This window comes from Mesoplodon mirus (genome assembly GCF_964341445.2).
Source record: "Mesoplodon mirus genome assembly, chromosome: 6".
In the NCBI taxonomy this organism is placed as follows: Eukaryota; Metazoa; Chordata; class Mammalia; order Artiodactyla; family Ziphiidae; genus Mesoplodon; species Mesoplodon mirus.
In genome coordinates, this window is record NC_138982.1 from 39,268,423 (window position 1) to 39,289,878 (window position 21,456).

A 21,456-nucleotide genomic window follows, 5' to 3' on the forward strand; every position below is an offset into this window, starting at 1 on the left:
TATGAGTCAGATTTACGTAAGATTTAGAATGAAATACTCGTTTTGGAAAGAACAAGATTGAGAAGACGCTTGAATGTCAGATTAGATGCTTGGATTCTTATTTGGCTTATAATTGTAGTCTTTATTCACCAATGTTTACTGGGATCCTGAATCCTGAATATAAGCAGAATATGTACTACTATGCTGCTTATTCTCTCTCTTAATCTCTCTCTCTGTTTCTGTCTCTGTCTCTCTCTTTCTTTCTTCCTCCCCAGCTTTCTCCTTTTCTCCAAGTTATACAAGTGTGGTTGAGGTGTGATCCTTATCTTGGAGAGCTTATAAACTAGTTGTGATTGGGAAAGAAGAAATATTTTTAAGGAAAATTAAAAATTGTGATAAATACAGTGTAAATCTGGGACTAGGGGAGCTGAGAAGTGAGAGAAGGCACTTGGTATTTGGTGTATCATTCAAGCATGGGAGGGGTTTCGGCATGAAGATACAGGGAGAGTGACATTGCAAGCAGAGGCAGTGAAGTAAGCAAAAACATGAAGTTAAAAGGTAGGAAGAAGAAGATCAAATTACTAGAGGCAGTAAATAAATATATTACAGTGAGTAGTGCAATGGAGCAGAAATGTATGCTGTGACTATATGTACATAACCTTGAATATTGGGCTGAGATGTTTAAGTTTTTAATTTTCTTTTTATCTTAAAAAGCAACTTTTTCCTAGAGATAATGTTCCTAGAAATAATGTGTATTTTAATGATCCTTATAAATAGTAACATTTATTGAATATAAGATATGTACATAGAACTGGGGTAGACATTGCAGAGACTTACCCTCAAGAGTCCTTAAGGATGGCGACAGATGTGTAAACAAATTATAATACCATGTTCCGAATACCATAACAGAAATATGCCCATGAAATAAATAATTATGGAAAAAGAAACAACTGTCTCTGAAGGATCTGGATAAGATTTATGGTTCAGTTAAATAAGGAAGATAGGCTTTCCAAAAGAATAATAAATCCAGTCTAGTTAAGATCAAGGGGGAAACTTAGAACATAGCAAAAAGCTCTATGAAGCTGCTTATGGTGAATGGAATGAGTGACAGGTGATAAACTGGAAGTGTGGTTTATAGCTAGGTGCTAAAGGGCATTGAGGGTCGGAGTAAAGGCTTTGGATCTATCTTATAGACAATGAGTATTCACTAGAGGTATCAAGCAGGGAACTGTTAGCAGGGAAGTGGCATGAGTAGATGCAAGGGACTTGGAAGAATGGTGTGGCCCAGTTCCTATGAGTTAGGCCAGTGGCTTTGAGGATGGAGAGGAAGACTGGAGATTCAGGAGGAATTGTCACTGCGTAACAAAGGACTAGAGCCAGTGTGCTATGTGGAAGATAAATAATAGATAAGGGTAAGCCATTTGTCATTTTTCAAGATTTTAGGAGGCAGATGCAGATCCTCCCAAAGAGAACAGCGTTTAGCTTTTACCGCTAAAAACTCTCATTCCAAATTGTTTACTGATTGTGTTTTTAATGGACTTGCTAAATCTCCCAGAGCATACCATCTAAAAGCCATTATCACCTTATGGTTTCTATAAAACTTTCACACAGGTTTCTTATTTTTGTCCCTGCCTAGCTTTAGTAGTTTTCTCACTTTCCTCAAATAAGAAAAGTTTTATAGTTGCTTTTTTTTTACCCCTGTTTTAGCTAAATGACTGAATGTTCTTAGCATTTGTCCTGGGAAATCTTTATTTAGAAAGACGTTATGTACAACTTTGGATTTCATTACTCTTTTTCATAAGAATCATCATCGAACTTGATATTTTCCAATGGTTACATTTATTTACAATATATAAGTACCTAACATGTTTGTACCTTACGTGTTAACTCTGCTTTCATCAGCAATTTCTGTCAGTTAGGATTAAGGTTGGCTCAGCGTTGCACAGACTAAAATAACACGGACTTATTTTTCTCACATGACAGCCAGACCTATGTAATTGGAAGCTAGACTGGTGCCGTTGCTCCACAAGGTCCTCAGGGAAGACCTCACTCTTTCCAGCTCACCTGCCATCACTCACTCACGGGGAAGCCCTTGTTTTCTTGCCCTGAGATCATCCAGCCACCTCAACTCATCCCCCTCCAAACAGCAGTAAGGCAAAGGGTAGGGAAGAGGGCAAAGGCCAGTTGTCTTTAAGGAAAGGGTCTTCAAGAGTACAGAGACCTTTCTGCCTACATTTCATTGGCCAGTACTGAGTCCATAGCCACAGTTAGCTGCAGGATATGCACAGAGATGTAGCTAAATTGTCTGTTACTTTTTGAGAAGGTGAGAATGACTATTAGGGGAAATTAAACTTAAAAGGGAAGGAGGAGGAAATAGGATATTTGGGGGCAGATAACCACATTAGCGAGCCAGAAAACCTTTGGTCAGTTGCACTTCCACCTGGGTTACCTCTCTGAATCTGTTTACCCTTCTAAAAATTAGGATAATCATTCTGTCCTAAATTCTTCATAGTGTTTGTGGTTGAGGGTCAAATACAATGATGAATTTATCAACACCGAAAATTGTGTTGCACAAAGGTAAAGTCTTATTTTAAAAGTATTGAGCAATCTTCTGAATCAATAGATATTAGTCAGGTGGTATGTCGGTTTACATCAGACCCTTTGGTAACCTTATTTGACAAGCAGAAGAATCATATATTAATGACAAATAACTCATATAGAGAGAACACATCTCTGTTTATGAAACACTTTCAGGAACACGATAGGGCTTCCCTGGTGGCACGGTTGTTGGGAGTCTGCCTGCCAATGTAGGGGACATGGGTTCGAGCCCTGGTCTTGGAAGATCCCACATGCCGCGGAGCGGCTGGGCTCGTGAACCACAATTACTGAGCCTGCGCGTCTGGAGCCTGTGCTCCGCAACAAGAGAGGCCGCGATAGTGAGAAGCCTGCGCACCTCGATGAAGAGTGGCCCCCGCTTGCCACAACTAGAGAAAGCCCTCGCACAGAAACGAAGACCCAACACAGCCATAAATAAAAATAAATAAAACAAAACTATCAACAAGTAAAAATAAATAAACACTATAAAAAAAAGAACATGATAATGCATTTGATTCTTCTGTCAACTCTGTGCAGTAAGGATTATTATGCCCATTTTACAGACAGGAAAACTAAAGCAGAGAGGTTAAATGAGTTGCTCAAAGGCATGTAGCTTCTGAGTGGTGAGTTTAGAAACTACTTTGTCTACAAATCTCTCCCACTTTTTTGTAATCTGTGCTGCTGCTTTAATCTTTACATATGCCACACTTCTTGTTACCCATTTGGTAAAGTCTAGATCTCTAAGACTAGAGTGACACACTCTCAGTTATTTATCCCTACTTTGTCTACATGGTGTTCTTTCCCATTCCTCCCCAACATGAATCAAATCCTTCAATCTGCCAGTCCCTTCCTAAACACATACACTACCCTGAAGAACCACTTACTTCCTGCCCTACTATAATGTTTATGATCTTCGCCTACTCAACTTCTGTCCCTTCTTTAAGTGTCAACTTGGGTCTCATCTTCTGTGTGAGACATTTCTTGAACACTTCAGAACACAGATCTTCCATTTCCCTGAACTTCTGTAACATAGAGACTATATATAGAATGCATATATTACATTTAATTATAGATATACATTATACACTGTATCAGTTTATTCCATATGTCTTAGCTCTCCCTGACAGTGGTAAGAATATGGGAGGAACAAAAACTAGTACAGATTCAACTTAAGGCAGTTATTAATTCTTAAGTGTCTGCTAAGATCTAGTCTCAACTTTCATGACAGATGAAGGAAAAGGTTCAAAGAGGCAAAGAGACGGATCTGATGTCAAATATCTAGGAATTGAATCCTGCTATACTAAATTTGTGGTCTTAGGCTTGATCCTTTACAACTACCAATTGAACATGTGACTAAAAGCCAAATACTGTGTGGGTGTGTTTAGCTTACTATCCCACGTTGAGAGAAGCCCAGAAAAATAGCATTCCTGTTTAATGGTAATTCCTGGGTTAATATATATATATATATATATCTTATATTCAAAACTGAGAAGATGACCAGAACGATGAGGAATTTTATCAGTAGAAAAGATAGATAAGAACTTCTAACTAAGTCAGGATGTTAAAGTGAACTGCAAGGCTATTCTCTTATGCACGCAGTCATAAATATTTAGTTCATATTCACGTTGCCATCTATACAGCCTAGTTATATGATTGCTTTCCTCCTTTATGTAATATAAATTCTTTCAGGATGGGGACAATGTTTTATGCTTATGCTCACTTTGTAATATTAATGTTACATAAAATAGTGCTATATAGGAATATATAATTCATAGAAATACATCTTTGACAGAAAAATGGATTATCTTCTTTCTGGTTTTTGAGTACATTCTCCAAGTAGACAAGTAGACTGTTGAATATTTTCAGTGATGGCCAACCCAAATATTTAAAGACTACAAGCATGTTTTCATTTTATCTTAGGATATTGAATTAAATTTATGAAGTTGATTTTTAATGGTTTGTGCATAATTATGCATATATATGTATATATATATATATATATATATATTTCCCAAGATATAAAATCTGTCTGTTAGAGCTTAAGCTATCTAGCAACCATTGATATCTCTATTTATCTATCTATATTTACATGTAAAAATTGAAATATGAAGAGAAATGTTCTCCTGCCACTAACATAGTGAAGGATGAGCCAGTGTTTTTGTGTTCATCTTGTGTGCTTAACACAGTGTTCAGGACCACAAGGAAAAGAAGCTGTGGCATATGTTATGAAGATCATATTTTATTATTACTTATGATTCCAAATATGTTTTCTTCTGTTGAGAATTTTTTGGTTCAAATTATTTGTTTGTTAGAAAAAATCATCTTATACTGTTTGAATATATGTTCATTTCACAGAGCAGAGATCCTGGACTCTCAGATCCATGTGGGGCCCGTGGAGTCCTTCTAATCTAATCCCTTTATTGCAGATGAGTTTATGTGATTTACCTGAAGTCACATAGTAATTAGTCATGGTGCAGAGACAAGAAGCCAGTTCTCCTCATTCTTAGAACTCCTCTCTCTCTCCTAATTTCAATTCATAGGTTTTAATCTTCAAAAAGAGTCATTTTAAGAAGCAAGATGATTTATTCAAAAGTTCACTGATCCTTTCCTCTTTCTTCCTTTTTTCCCCTCTAGCCCTCTTCAATCTAATCCCTGTGGGCCTGCGTGTGGTGGCCATCCAAGGGGTGAAGGCCAGCCTCTATGTGGCCATGAATGGTGAAGGCTATCTCTACAGCTCAGTAAGTACCTTGTGTGTGCATGTGTGTATGTGTGTGTGTGTGCACGCACATAAACTGGCATGGAGAGTAATGAAGTAACCGTTATTTTAGGAAAGAAAATTACAAGTTGAAGTCAATGTATATTTTCTGACCCAGTATATCAGGATTGTTATGAAGATTTTGTAATTTACAATGTTAAAGATCACACTCTGTTGAGAAGGAGCTAGCAACTCTCCATGTGATACAAATTCTCTTTTTCTGTCTTTCACTTCTAGAGGATAATCTTTTGAATTTTACCTTTCTGTTTAATTCAAGAGGTAAAACATTTTTTTTTTCCTTTCTACTGTTACCTCTCCTTGAATCACAGAGAGGATGGTTTAGGAAGCTAAATTCTTGAATTTGTCTGGGAGTCTTCTCTGGCTTGTTGTGGAGAAAAAAAAAAAAACTCAGAATAGACTGTGTTTTTGTTTGTATTTAATAGAACTGTGTAGTACCTAATTTGTCAGATTCCTGGGATAACTGGTCACTTTAAAGACATGTGAATTGATGGAATGAGCTTTGGATTAGGGGCTGGGATATTTGAGTTTTATTTGCATTTCAACTACAATATTCCTTTGGGAAAGTGGCCTCCTCTCTTTGACTTAATTTCCAAACTTTTAAAATGAGGGTGTTGGACCCCATGTTGTCTAACATCTCTTTTGAATCTAAAAGTAACAAAATTAGGTGGCATCAGTGGCTACATTATGAGCCCTGACATATTTTAAAGTAGTTAATGGTCCCACTCTCAAGATAATAATTTATGCATTGAGAGAATGCAGCTGCACTGAATCTTCTGTATGTATATAATTCCTGCTTTGTCCTAAGGGAATTGCCTATTTGTAGTTCATGAAGAAATATTCTTGAAAATCATGGTTACAGATTTCCAACCTTTCTTTCTATGATCTCACTAAATAAGACAAGGTTATTCAGGACGTTCACTTATGCCCACTAGATTCTCAATTAATTATTGAATAGCTTTTTTAGAACTTTTTCCACAATCAATTAAATGAATCTCTGGTACCCTATGCTTGCTTACTAGTAGCCAGCTGTATTCGTATTAGAATTCTTAAAATTGCCATTTTACTCTTGAACATATTCACATCTGAATATGCATTTATATATCAGATGTGTACATACACATTTTTTCAATGGTCTCCTCAAAATAATACTTAAAGATAGATACATTTTTGGTCAAAACAATGGGCTTTCATTTTTAATGAGTCATAATTCTAACATTTCTTAATGTCCACTTATTGTGAATCTATATTTTAAATGTGAGAATTAAAATAGGAAAATGACAGTTAACAGATGTTGTTTTGAATAATTCCAGTTGGTTAACCTTTTTTTAAAAAGTTTTGAATGCAATACAAACTAAAATATTTAGGTGATCTTAGGATAGTATTGATTTAAGAATTTAATCAGTCATCAAGTAAACAGCTAAAGGTAGGCTATATTTATATTTAGAAGGTTGTTATTCATTTTTATATTTATTTAAAAAGTCATAATTCTGGTCGTAATTCTACAAAAACAGTAGAGCTCAGATTTCTGAACCAGAGTTCATTTCCAAAGATCTGGGAAGAAGAAAAACACAGATTATCTGACAACAGTATTGTAGCAGGTGGCAGCTGTGTAGGAACCCGTGTGTGTTTTGTGTGTGTGTTTTTTTGTGTGTGTGTGTGTGTTAAGGGTGTGCAGGCAGGGAGGGTTCCCCGTTGTTGAGTGCAGTCCCAAAGTTCCTGGGAGAGAAAGCTGGGTATTCAGCATGATATAACTGAACTTCATATGTGGCAGCATTTTTAGAGATACATTTTTTCTTTTTTTCTTGCTCAGAACTAGGCTTAAGATACAGGGAGCCCATAGGAGAGGTTTTAAGAAATTCTTGACTAGAGAATTTTACAGTAGGTACTTTTTTGTGAAGGATCTAACACCTTAGTAAAACCTGTTGAGTAACCTGTTTTCAGCTTTCCTCTTCACTTAAATCAAATTTGCCTCATACCAAGAATTACAACTCTTTTCCCTGTATGGTACTGTGAGGCTACTGGAACAATTCTTCTTAATTATAAGCTTGGCCTCACTGACATTGAGCATCAGGCTCCCTACTTTCAAAATTGCTCTCTCTCTGGATAGGACTAACAGTATGAAATTCTGGTTTTTAATTTTAAGCAGGGACATAAGCCTGAAGATTTTGTTATAGGGCTAAAGGGGGCCAATATTGGGAGAGATAGACCTCAAAGAGAATTGGGTATCAAGGCTTCATCACACTGGTTTTGCTGCTTGTCTGTGTGGCATGTCTCAGCAAGAGAGTACCAGTGTGGCCAGGAACATTGTGGGGAGTTAAAAACAGTCTGTTACAGGCTTTCGGGATGTGCTTTTGGTATATGTTAAGGCTTGAAGTTATTTGAAAAGAAGTTTCCTACTTGATGTTAAACAGTGTAGCTGAGCACACCAATAAGGCCCATACCTGGAATTATGGTGGGGACAGGGAGACTGGTGGTGTGTGTCTGAAGGCAAACCCTAGAGGTCCTAAAGAAGCTAACATAGAATCCAAGAGAAATTCTCAAATGGTATCATTTATCTAGTGGCATTCACCTTGTCTGTATTCACATTTAAGCTAGGAATTAATTTCCCAGTTACTTCTGATTCCCCCTCACCCCATCCCCTTTACCAGGAGACAAAAGAGAGAGTAGTAAAGACCAAGTGACTGTTAGGTAGCATAGAGCTAAAGTTTCTGGATCCATTCTGAAAATATTTTAATAGTTGAGTTTAATCCATAAGCATTTAATGAGATTGTTGATGCATCTAGATTTGTTTTTACCCTTATAGTTTGCTTTTTATTTTGCTTCTATTTTCTTCTTCTTTATTTTCTCACATTACTGAAACATTTTCCTATTCTATCTTTATTCTTCTGCTAGTTCATAAATGTAGGTTATAATTCTAGTCTTTTAATGATTTAGACTTTTTTAACAGACATACATATGTATATAATTTGCTAAATAATAAAATATATTATTTATTTCTGTCCTTCGTCCAGACAGCTGATAGGCCTTAGTATGTTTTCTTGCTTAGTAAACATCACCACCCTTCTCACCGATTGGATTATTTACACTTTAAAATTAATATGCACAATTAGTTATTATTCTATACTAAAAGTTACATTTATCAATCTTTAAAATGATTTCTGTGCACACAGGTTTTGTTTTTGTATTTATCAAATTCGGTCCCTCTGAGTTTACTTTTCTTCTAAACAAAATCTTCCACAGTTTTCTGTGTGTGCGTCTGTAGATGGTGAATTCCCTTCGTTCTGGTATCCGTGAAAATGCCTTCCTTTCACTTTCACTCTTGAATTACAGTTCGGATAGTTACACAGTTCTTAGTAGACCTATATTTCCCCCAGCACTTTGAAAATTATATTCTATTGGCTTCTGGAATGTACTGTTGACTGTGAGAAGTTTGCTGTCAGTTTAATATTCTCTCCTTTGTAGGTTATCTATATGGAAAATTTAAAGGAATTTTTCTCTTATACTTTATGTTCTGCAAATTCACTATAATGTCTACTTGTAAATCTAATTAAGTTATCTTGTTAGAAATTCAGAATGCACTTTCAGTCCAAAGAATTAGACTTCTCTAATTCTGGAAAGGTTGAACTCTTCCCATTTACATTTTATTTCTCTGTTATACTTGCCAGTCTCTTGTGCTGATAATATTTAAATCACTTTCACTAGAAACTTGCAAATTTATCTGCTCTAGAAATGATGCCATCTGTTTTGTGATTTCAGTCACTATGCTTTAAATTTTTGGATGTTTAATGGTTTCCATTCCATATCTACCTGATCTTGATTGATTTCTTCCTGTTTTTACTATCTGGTTCTTTTTACAGAAAGTTAATAACTTGTTTACCTCTCTGAGCTTTCTTATAATACTGGTTATACTTTTCCATAAAGTTAGTTTCTTTTGTAATGAATTCATGTTTCAATCGTTGATTTTGTTGGCTGTCATTTTTAGAATTAGACTGAGATTATATTAGAATTTAGAATTTGTTCTGCATGTGTTTGGAATTTTGATTACAGAATTTTGATCTTCTGTAGGCCCATTTCTCTCTTTCTTTCTTCATGATCTTCTTCTTTTGAAGTCTGCCCTCAATTTCTAGCAAATTTTTGGTTGCTCCTATCCAACCTCCAGTGGTCCTAATTTACAATAAGATTTTAAGAGTCATTTCAAGGCTGCATCCTAGGGTAACATTGAGGTTAGGAAGGGGGGCCTGGGCAATAGTATGGCTTGGTCTTGTTTCTCTCATTGTGAGTCTATGTCTATCATTGCATCTTGCTTAAAATACTAGCGGCATTTTAAAAAATACAGTTGATATACAGTATTATATTAGTTTCATGCAATCTACATAGTGATTTGAAATTCACATACATTAGGAATAATCACCGTGGTAAGTCTAGTAGCAATTTGTCTCCATACAGTTATTACAATATTATTGATCATAGTCCTTATGCTACATATTACATCTCTGTGTCTTATTATTTTATAATTAAAAGTTTGTACCTATTAATCCCCTTCACCTACTTTGCCCAGCCCTACACCCCCCCTCCCATCTGGCAACCACCAGTTTGTTCTCTGTATCTATGAATCGGTTTTCATTTTGTTTTGATTGTTTTGTTTTTTATATTCCACAAATAAGTGAGATCATATATTGGATTGGCCCAAAAGTTCATTCGGTTTTTCCATAACATCTTATAGAAAAACCCAGATGAACTTTTTGGTCAACCCAATAGTATTTGTCTTTCTCTGTCTGACTTATTTCACTTAGTGTAATACTGTCTAGACCCAACTATGTTGTTGGAAATTGAAAGATTTCTTTTTCTTTTAAATGTTCCATTGTATATATATACCACATATTTTTATACATTCATCTGTTGATGGACACTTAGGTTGTTTCCATATCTTGGCTATTATAAATAAAGCGTCAGTGAACATTGGAGTGCATATATCTTTTTGAATCAGTGTTTTTGTTTCCTTTGGGTAAATACCAAGAAGTGAAATTGCTGGATCACATGTTCTATTTTTCATTTTTTAAGGAACCTCCATACTGTTTTTTTTATAGTGGCTGTACCAATTTACAGTCCCACCAGCAGTGCATGAGTGTTCCCTTTTCACCACATCCTCATCATTTGTTATTTGTTGACTTTTTGATGATAGCTATTCTGATAGGTGAGAGGTTGATTTGATCTCATTGTGGTGTTGATTTGCATTTCTCTGATGATTAGTGATGATGAGCAAGTAGCAGCATTTTTTATTTCAGCCTTTTAAGAGTTGGAGCAGGAAAATTATACCAGTCCCTCGTGTGAGCAGGTAGCCTGGCTCTGGTCCTTTATTTTACACAGGGGGCTTTTATTCCCATTGACCTGACCAGAGTGGAACTTGGGGTCACACCACCCCCTTCAAGACATGAAGCCCAGTAGGCCTGCAGCTGCCACTTGCTCAGTGCTTTGTATTTCCATTCTATAGGGATGATTAGCTTGCTTTGATCCTGGTTATGTCATTTACAACTTACATTGCCAAATTCAATTTCCTGCAACTTTTCTTTATTTTCTTCTAGGGCTTTTATGTTTTTAGGTCTTACATTTCAGGTTTTAATCCCTTTTGAATTAAATTTTGTGTATGATATAAGCAAATACCAGTATAGATGAGGTAGGTCAAGAAAAGGAAATTCTAGTTCAATCTTCATTAAAAAAAGTTTTTTTGATTGATGTATTGTTGACTTACAATGTTGTATTAGTTTCAGGTGTACAGCAAAGTGATTCAGTTATATATAAATATATATATGTATATATATTCTTTTCAGATTCTTATAGGCTATTATAAGATATTGAATATAGTTCCCTGTGCTATACAGTAGGTGCTGTTGTTTATCTATTTCAATGTTCACTTGTAAAATCAACATTTCTTATCCTATTTGCTGCTGCAGTTAAGGATGTGTCACTGCATACTGTTACAACATAATATCAAAAACATAATTCTTTGACATGCCTTTAGAATTCCATGCCTAAATCTGATGCTTCAGTGAGAGCAGACAATGTCGAGATTGCAATAATATACTGACTTTATATTGAAAAACTGAGTCAAGAGTTATTGAGAAACATAGGAAGGGTCTCTGAGGAAGAAGAAAAGAGAAGGCCAATATTGAAAGTTATTGGAAGAAGACTGCTTTATACCCACAAAATGACGCTAGGATAAGATATTTTTTATTTTCTCCTCTAATTTCTTTTCTTCCCCACTATCATAGATGTCCAAAATTTCTCATCACTGAGGATGAAATACAAATTTTCTCATTTTCTGCAGCCAAAAATAACTTCCACATTTTGAACTTTGTTAGTACATTTAGCTGTATATTTCCTTTCTTTTTTTTGTTGGAATTATTTGTTTTCATGCCCTATGTATATAATTAGATGCAAGTTCCTTAAAGTTAGTAATCATATCTAATATAGATTAATATATACCATAACACTGAAAACTACAATTCCTATGTAAAGATATCTGTTAAAATTTTGTTGATCAGTTGATGGATGCATTTCATGCAGTTTAATTTTGACAATAATTCATTGGCCATCTGGTCTTAATGGTTGTAATAATTTTCCTGATTGTAACTTTATACACTTTCCAATTCTGTTAACTGGCTCAACTTTGAATAGGCTATGACTATTCTATGGAAACATGGAAAATTTGCTAATGGAATCTTATTGTGCATATTTCTCTGTGTTGAAACTAATGTTGTTTTGTAATTTTAAGAGCTGATGTTGTGTTTTCCTTTCTGTACTAAATATTGCTTATAAAAGAAAAAAAAGCAAAAACTGGCAAGGATATCTTCTTGGGAATCCACTTGGTCATTACAATTCATCTCTCACTGGAAGGGTTCTGTTCCATAATGAAAAGAAATGACAATTTTTTAAAACACACATATCTAGAATAGAGGTACAAAAGAGTTACCCACTCTGGAATTTGAGTTTCTCCATCAACTGACTTCCTCATGGAGTATTCCAAAATTTGAGGCATATGCAGAAATATTTCTTGGGTAATGGTATCTCTGAAAAGTCTCTAATATTGAAGGAGAGCAAGAGGGAGGAAGGGAGGGAGGGAGGGAGGAAGAAAGAGAGAAACACCTTAGACATTAATGCCAGATGAATCACAGAGTTTTTGATGTTACTGGTGCCTGAATAGAGGGAAGTCAAAAGCCAAATTAGAGGCTTGTTCAGCAATTAGATTGTTAAATATTCAGTTAGGGTCATTTGCATAATTTTTCCTCCCATATAATTGTGGTTTTCTTGAATTTTATAACATTTCTTTTTCATCTTAGGTTGATTTTTGGCTATAGCACCTAGAAAATAATTGCTTATTTTGCCTACTTTTTTTTTGCCCTCATATATATATATATTTATTAACTGAACTGTGTTGTTTTTAATCAACTAGAAAATGTATATGTGGAATCCTATTAGCCCAAGAATCTGGCTCTGTTGCTTGCAAATATGTGACGTGAATTTTTGTTGCTGTTGTTGGAATTAGGTTGCTTTTCTTTTCTTTTTTTTTTTTTTTTTTTTTTTTTTTGCGGTACGCAGGCCTCTCACTGCTGTGGCCTCTCCCATTGTGGAGCACAGGCTCCGGACGTGCAGGCTTAGCGGCCATGGCTCACGGGCCCAGCCGCTCCACAGCATGTGGGATCTTCCCGGACCGGGGCACGAACCCGTGTCCCCTGCATCGGCAGGCAGATTCTCAACCACTGTGCCACCAGGGAAGCCCTAGGTTGCTTTTCTTTAGAAAGAATCAACAGGTCATTAGTTATACATTCAGTAAGGACCAAATGATGGTAAGCATCCATTTTTACATTATGATGTTTTCAGTAGTAAGTGGTGTTGGTTTTATCCCACGAAATTATAACTTCTGGGAAATATTAACACTTTAGCTCCTGGGCTAGCCTTAATTTTAAAAATTAACTAATAAGAACATGCTATATAAAAAATAAATAAAATAGAATATTCTGAAAAAAAATAGCATATATGTTGCCAGTAGCATTTGTCATTGAAAAGTAAAAATAGGATTAAGCTTCTAAGAGCAGCACTAATGAGGACCTTTGGTTGAATCATTTGAAAATGATACTACATTTTATATTTTTTATTTCTACCTTGCCATGAGGCACATTAGGCCAACATGTAGTCATATATCCAAAATTTCTCAATTGTATTTCTTAGGTCATTAGTGAATCAGGCAGTATTAAGCAGTATTTAAGAATGAAAGCTTTAGAATAAAACTGGGTTTGAATCACAGCTCTGTAACTTACTTCCTTGTATCATTGGGGAAATTTGTTAACCTTCTAAGACTCAGTTTCCTTATATATAAATTGGAGATAATTATGAAAATACCAGCTTTATAGGATTATAGCAAGAATTAAATGAGACAATGCATGTAAAACCCTAGTACTGTGCCTAGTACATAGTCAATGCTCAGTGTCGCCATATGTAATAGTAGTAGTAGTAATAGTAAAATAGTATAGTAGTAATATTAGTAATAGTAGTAGATACATTAAATAAGATGCTCAGTGTATCCTAAATCAGTTTCTTACCATCAATTCATGAAGTTCACATAGGGTAATTCTACCCGAATTTTCAGTGGTTATTCCTGGTTTGCCTAATCCACTATCTTTAGCCATCCTGGCCATGGGAGGTTGGTTGCAGAACATCTCCCATTTAACTAGAGCCAATTAGTTTCAGGCCCAAGACTTGACTTTATCTGTTGAAGGAGAGTTGCCTTTTTTTTTAAACTTAATTTAGAGCTGAGAGGATCAAGGATTACAGCCATCTTAAAAACACAAGGAGAAATCATATCTTAAGAATGATTCCAACACTCAGAGGACAGAAAGTCTCTAGGCGAAAAGATGGAGAAACCAGTTCTTGTTCACATCCTTTGACGTTGTACATGAAGACATACCTGAAACCAGCCCTACCTCTGAATTTTCAGTCTTAGGAGCCCATAATTACCCTTCTGTATGAACCAGTTTGGGCTGTATTTTTTTTTTTTTTAACCTGCTAAACTGATAAAGATGTGAACCAATTTTCAGAGTGTTAAGACTTTCCAAGAGAGCTAAAGCTCCATTTCTTCCATGTTCTCTATGTCATTTCTGGTGAAGAATTTCCCAGTGGCCTCCTTCTGAAGAGTTATGACTTTACTATTGCTCTCTGGGCCAGCCTGATTCCCAAAAGAGATTATCTGTTCTAATTCGTTCTGCCTTCCCTTGCCTGTTCCCCTCCAAAACCAACATAAGATTTAGTCATTTTCATATGTAAATGTTCCTTGGGTTTGTAACAAACGAATCATTGAAAGATAAGAATCAACTTTTCTTTCCTCTTGCCCCCCAGAATGAGCCAGTTTTTCAACTTTTGGGGACTTCTTCAAAATATCTCTTTATATAACTCCCTTGGAGGGAAATATATTGCATAAAATAAGTGTGTAAGCCATGACTTTCATAGACTTCAGGGAGGGGAAAAGAGAAGAAATTATGAGTGCTAAATGCAGAGGGAAAATCAGTAGGTTTTCAGGTGAGATTTGAATGAAATAGAGATGCGGTGAAACAGAGAAACAGAAGCAATTCATTTTTATGACCAAGTCTGCAGATAAGTTCATGCTTTGAATAGACAGCACTGAGGAAAAGAATATGAAAAAGCAAAACAAAACATTGTGATAGGTGGCCAAATTAGAACAATTGTCAGAGAAGGACAGATTGCAAAGTGCTACATTTTGAGGAGATTTCAAGTGACAACCTCCTGCATTTATGGTGTACCTAAAGTTTGTTTCTGCACCACAGAATTTTAAAATATAGTAGTTAAATTGTAGAAATGGTTTAGCTACATAGAAATGTATATGTCAAAAGTGACATATATTTCAGCTATCTCCAAATGGAAGGAAAGATACTTATTTTGAGTCCACTGAAAACATCAGTCTCCCATGGGGTACCTATATGTCATGGTTCATCCAGAAGAGTTCCAGTTTATGCCTGATGTCTTAGTGTAATTATTGACACTACCTGTTTGAACCTCAAAAGTGTCCTGGATTAGGATTTGGGTAATAATTATACAGTCATGTTACACATGATTCTACATATGACTCAGTGGGTGATTTGAGGTGTCAATATTGCACAAAATCTTACTGAATAATTTGAAAATTTCCTGTTCTGATTTACTCCCCAAGAACAAATCTTAATGATAAATTTCTTAAGTTCACTTTCCTGTATCACCCAGTGATTGAGTTTGGCTGTGAGTAAAAAAGACACCCATAACAATAATTTAAAGGGATCAAAGGTTTAAGTTTTCTCACATAACCAGAAGTCTGGAGATAGATAGTTACTGGTATTGGTTCATTGACTGGCTAAGCAACCCTTGGCTAAAGGGCCAAGGTTTTTACATTTATTTGGCCTTTTCCTCATGGTGCAAGATGGCTCCTACCTCCTCAACTAACATGTATACATTCTGGGAAGTATAAAAGGGGCACAGAGAAAGAGATGGTGCCTTTATCAGGAAAGAACACTTTCCCAGAAGTTTCAGTAATGTCCATAGTGATGTCCAGTGATGACCATAGAACTGTGTCACATGGCCACCCCTAGGTGGACAGAGTGTGGGGAAATGTCTCTATTATTTTTTAAAAAAATTTGAGCTACATACATTGCCATATTCATCAAAACCAGGGTTCTGGTAATATGGAGGGGAAAATGGATATTGGGTAGACACTTGACAACTGCCCCACTTCTCCAGGCTGAGGATATAAATGTAGATAATGTAAAACTTTAGCACAAGAGAGAGTCAAAGAGACAGAGAGCAACTGAACAGATTGAAGAATAGATATGCATGTGTAGTTTCTTCATTAGGTAATGTAAAATCTTTTGAATTACTATAAATATTGGTTGAAAAATTTATGAATCTCTACTAGGAAGCTAAATATTGAACTCTAGAGACTAACGGGAAGAGATCTTACCTGTCATTTTATTCAGGTCCAAATAGATTAGAAGTTCCCTGGGATTTGGTGACAGAAGCTTTCTGCTTGTTGAGTTTTCATGATGGATCGCTGGATATTTCCTCTGAAATTTCTCTCTGTAGCTAGGGCGAAGATGAATAAGCACTGCTACTTCAACTTCCATTCTTCTATTTCACTGGATGCGTAAAAGTTCTCTCTGTAGGGAGCTGTGAGAAGTTGTGAGGGAACTGAAAGTCACCATGGAGTGGGATATAGCATATTGACTTGTAAGAGTATGCTTGCCTGTGGTTTCAATACAGATCTTCCTGAAACTCCAGGGATCAGCAACTTTTCCATGCTTTATTTAATGTAGATAGTGTGGCACACATTGTCTTAGGCACTGAAAGTGAAATGAAAAACACTTCCACTGTAGTGGGAGAACAAGACAACACATAAATAAATATGGAAATTTACTAATTAGGATTGGTTTTTATAAAAGAAAAAATATATTTCAGTAATAGAGAATAATAGAGAAAACTAATTTAGACAGGATTGCCATGAAAATTTCTTTAAGGAGATGATATTCACGCTAAAACCTAAAGGATGAAATGAAAGACCAAACCAGAGGAAGTGTACTAGCAGAGGCAGAAATAAGTGCAAAACATTCATAGGACTAAAATGTTTATAAATCTTATTGTTTCTCACACATTCTATCATAATTCTTGCACCTGAAGTGCTAATTCTAATATCTGTTTATTTTCATTTGCTCACCTATTTGATTTAAAATATTTTTACATATTGTGTGCTGAGTACCATTTTGGGTGCTCCAAGCATGAGAGAGGGAAAGGACAAACACTGCATTTTCATACCATAATAAAAGAATGAAATTTTTAAGGGTTATAAAGGAAGGAAGCAGGGTTATAGAAACATAATACATTTATGTCTTGGCATATTTTTTTAATTTTTAAATTTACATTAATTCTCATCATGAATTTCTTTCTGTTATTTGTGCTATCCTTGTATTTTGACTCTTTTTACATAGAATCCAGGAATAAGTTGTATGTTTTTTAAAAATTTGTATGCTGTTTATTGAATTATTTCTTTATTATTAATATTCCTAAGGGATTTCCAGGAACTTTCTCATTAATTTCAATGAAAAGACTTCTTTGGCATTATCTTAAAACCTTCAAATCTGATTAGTAGCATGTTGCCAAAAATATTTATGTTTTAAAAGGTCCACACCACATATAAAAAGTAACTTAAAATGGATCATAAACTTAAGTGTAAGAGCTAAAACTATAAAACACTTAGAAGAAAGCATAAGGCTAAATCTTCATGAGCTTAAGTTAAACAGTAGTTTTAGAGATATGAAACCAAAAGCACAAGCAACAAAAGAAAAATTTTCATCTTAATTAAAACATTTGTACTTCCAAGGACACAATCAAGAAAGTGAAAAAGACAACCCAGAGAAGAGGAGAAAAGTTAGCAAGCCATTTATCTGGTAAGGAATTTGTATCTAGAATATATAAATAACTCATACAACTAAAAATAAAAAGACAAAAGTGTACAAAGGATTTGAATAGACATATTTCCAAAGAAGATATACAAATAGTTAATAGCCACATGAAAAGATGTTCAACACCATTAGCCATCAAGGAAATGCAAATCAAAAACCACAAGGACTCACCACTTCACACCCACTAGGATGGCTTTATTAAAAAAGATAATAACAAGTATAGGTGTGGATATGGAGAAGTTGGAACCCTTATATACTGCTAACAGGAATCTAAAATGCCATAGCCACTTTGGAAAATAGTCTACCAGTTCTGCAAAAGGTTAAAGATAGAGTTACCATATGACCCAGCAATTTCACTGCTAGGTACATACCCAAGAGAAATGAAAACGTAGGCCCACACAAAAACTTTTCTATATTAATATTCATAGCAGCATTATTTAAAATAGCCAAAAGTGGAAATAACCCAAATGTCCATCAACTAACAAATGGATAAGGTGTGGCACATTTATTCAATATAATATTATTTAGCAATAAAAGAGAGTGCTGAAGCATGCTAAAACATGTATGAATCGTGACAACAGTATGTTAAATGAAAGAAACCAGTCACAAAAGACAACATATGGTATAATTCCATTTATATGAAATGTCCAGAATAGACAACTCTATAGAGACAGGAAGTTGATTAATGATTGTGCTGTGATAAATGGGAACAGACTGCTACTAAAGAATGGGAGTTTGTTTTTTAGGGTAATGAAAAAACTACAGTTGATTGTGGTGATGGTTGTACAGCTCTGTCAATATACTAAACACCATTGAATTATACACTTTGAATGGGTAAACTGTATGGTATATGAATTATATCTCAATAGTGCTATTATTAAAAAGTGAATTCTATTTAAAATATCAATATAATCATGATTTAATGGAGATTAAAAAGTAAATAAGATCATTTTCCCCTAATGGATTCCATACACATTAATTGAATTGTATTTTTTGTTTGTTTAAAGTAACACAAAGGTGTGAATTTCCTCACAACTGGAGGGGCGTGACAGAACTTTAATACTCTGGTGCAAAAATTGGAAAAAGGAGTGGGAGCAGAGTAGAATTTGTTTTCATTGTGAAGATGTGTCCTACAACTGTAAACACCATTGATTTTGACCACAAAATACTAGCTATGAGAGAAGAGTTTTTATAATAATATTAATATTTGCGGTGACATTTTAATTTACTTACTGAGCTTGGACCTTTAAATTATTACTGTCAGGGCTCTAAAAATTTATACCTATCTGTTCATGTGGTGGTACCTTAGGAAGTATATGTTTAAATCACAGAATATATATATTTTTCTCTCTTTGGCTCAATTTAAAAATGTTTCATGAGGAAATCTTGAATATTTTCTACCTTAAAATTGCATCCTGGAATATACAAGCAGCTCATGCAACTCAATATCCAAAAAACAAACAACCCAATCCAAAAATGGACAGAAGAACTAAATAGACATTTCTCCAAAGAAGATATACAGATTTCCAACAAATACATGAAAGGATGCTCAACATCACTAATCATTAGAGAAATACAAATTAAAACTACAATGAGGTATCACTTCACACCAGTCAGAATGGCTATCATCAAAAAATCTACAATCACTGTTGGAGAGAGTGCGGAGAAAAGGGAACCCTCTTGTGCTGTTGGTTGGAATGTAAATTGATACAGCTACTATGGAGAACAGTATGGAGGTTCCTTAAAAACTAAAAATAGAACTACCATACGACCCAGCAATCCCACAACTGGGCATATACCCTGAGAAAACCATAATTCAAAAAGAGTCATGTACCACAATGTTCATTGAAGCTCTATATACAATAGTCAGGACATGGAAGCAACCTAAGTGTCCATCAACAGATGAATGGATAAAGAAGATGTGGCACATATATACAATGGAATATTATTCAGTCATAAAAAGAAACAAAATTGAGTTATTTGGAGTGAGGTGGATGGACCTAGAGTCTTTCATACAGAGTGAAATAATTCAGAAAGAGAAAAACAAATACCATATGCTAACACATATATATGGAATCTGAAAAAAAAAAAGGTTCTGAAGAACCTTGGGGTGGGGCAGGAATAAAGACGCAGACGTAGAGAATGGACTTGAGGACACGGGGAGGGGGAAGGATAAGCTGGGACAAAGTGAGAGAGTGGCATGGACAATGGACATGTATACACTACCAAATATAAAATAGCTAGCTAGTGGGAAGCAGCCACATAGCACAGGGAGATCACCTCGGTGCTTTGTGACCACCTAGAGGGATGGGATAAGGAGGATGGGAGGGTGATGTAAGTGGGAGGAGATATGGGGATATATGTATACGTAGCCGATTCACTTTGTTACAAAGCAGAAACTAACACACCATTGTAAAGAAATTATACTGCAATAAAGATGTTTAAAATAAAGAAAGAAATATGTGCCATGCTAATGCTAATCAAAAAAATATTTTATTGAAATATAGTTGATTTACAGTGTTGTGTTAATTTCTGCTGTACATCAAAATAATTCAGTTATACATATATATACATTCTTTTTTCATATTCTTTTCCATTATGTTTTATCACAGGAAGGTTTAGTTTTTTGTTTTGGGGTTTTTTTTTGGCATGTGGCATCTTAGTTCCCTGACCAAGGATCGAACCTGTGCCCCCTGCAGTGGAAAAGCAGAGTCTTAACCAGTGGACTGCCAGGGAAGTCCCTAAGGTTTAGTATTTTTAAAAGCCTTATTTAGCTTGAACTTTCCTTTGATATTTTGAGTTGTCTGTTTTGCCATTAGATCTGCCAGTGTCACTTACCCTCCAACTTGGTTTAACATTATATTCGTTTTGAGTGCTTGGGTGATATGTGAGGTACTATATGATTAGAATGGTTGCAAATTGGTTTCTGGGTTTTTTTTTTTCTCAGAGTTTACTTGTATTTCTTTCCAATGCCTGATTTTTAATATAGGTATTGTCAAGATGTGGTTTTTATTCTTGAAAAATTTTAATGTATCTGGTAATTCATTATCCCAAGAGTAATTTGGCATTATTATAATAATGTGAAATATACATAGATATGGAGTATTGAGTAGTAGATTATTATAATAAGGATACCTTTCATAAGACTTTTTAACTGTGTTTCCTGGTTCTCATTCTCAAATCCATACTTACAAACAGGCTATGTTTTTGGTGCCTTATTATTTACAAAATGAAGAGACACAGGCAGAGTCCTCGCTAAGATGTATTATGTGAGAATGGAAAATGGAGTTGTATAGCCCTTAAGTCTCAAGTGAAAAATGCAGAGGGAAGTAATTGGCCACATTCCAAACTCTTTTGAGAGGCTGATCCAGTAGTCCAAAATGAATTTTCCAAAAAAAAATTCCCCAAAGACGCATGATTCATCTTGTGTGGCAATAAATATAACTCTTTGAACACTGTTATTTATTTGGCTAATTCACTGGAGTCCAAGTGTACCTAACTCTACAGATCAACTTCTCAAAAACTCTTAAAGCCCATCCCAAATGCTTCCCCTGAAAATCAGCTGTTTGTTGTTGTTGCTGTTATTTTAATTATCTTTGTAGTATCGGAAGA

At 35.1% G+C, this 21,456-nt stretch overlaps 1 protein-coding gene across 2 annotated transcripts in view; it reads left to right on the forward strand.

Annotated features, from left to right (window-relative positions):
• Positions 1 to 21,456, forward strand: part of FGF12 (fibroblast growth factor 12) — a gene marked incomplete at its 5' end in the record, with an annotated part of 571,869 nt that overhangs the window by 388,504 nt on the left and 161,909 nt on the right. For both annotated transcript variants that reach the window (XM_082625698.1, XM_082625697.1), the window contains one exon: positions 5,209 to 5,312. In XM_082625698.1, the coding sequence (XP_082481824.1) occupies positions 5,209 to 5,312 (104 nt within the window). The remainder of the gene's footprint in view (positions 1 to 5,208; positions 5,313 to 21,456) is intronic.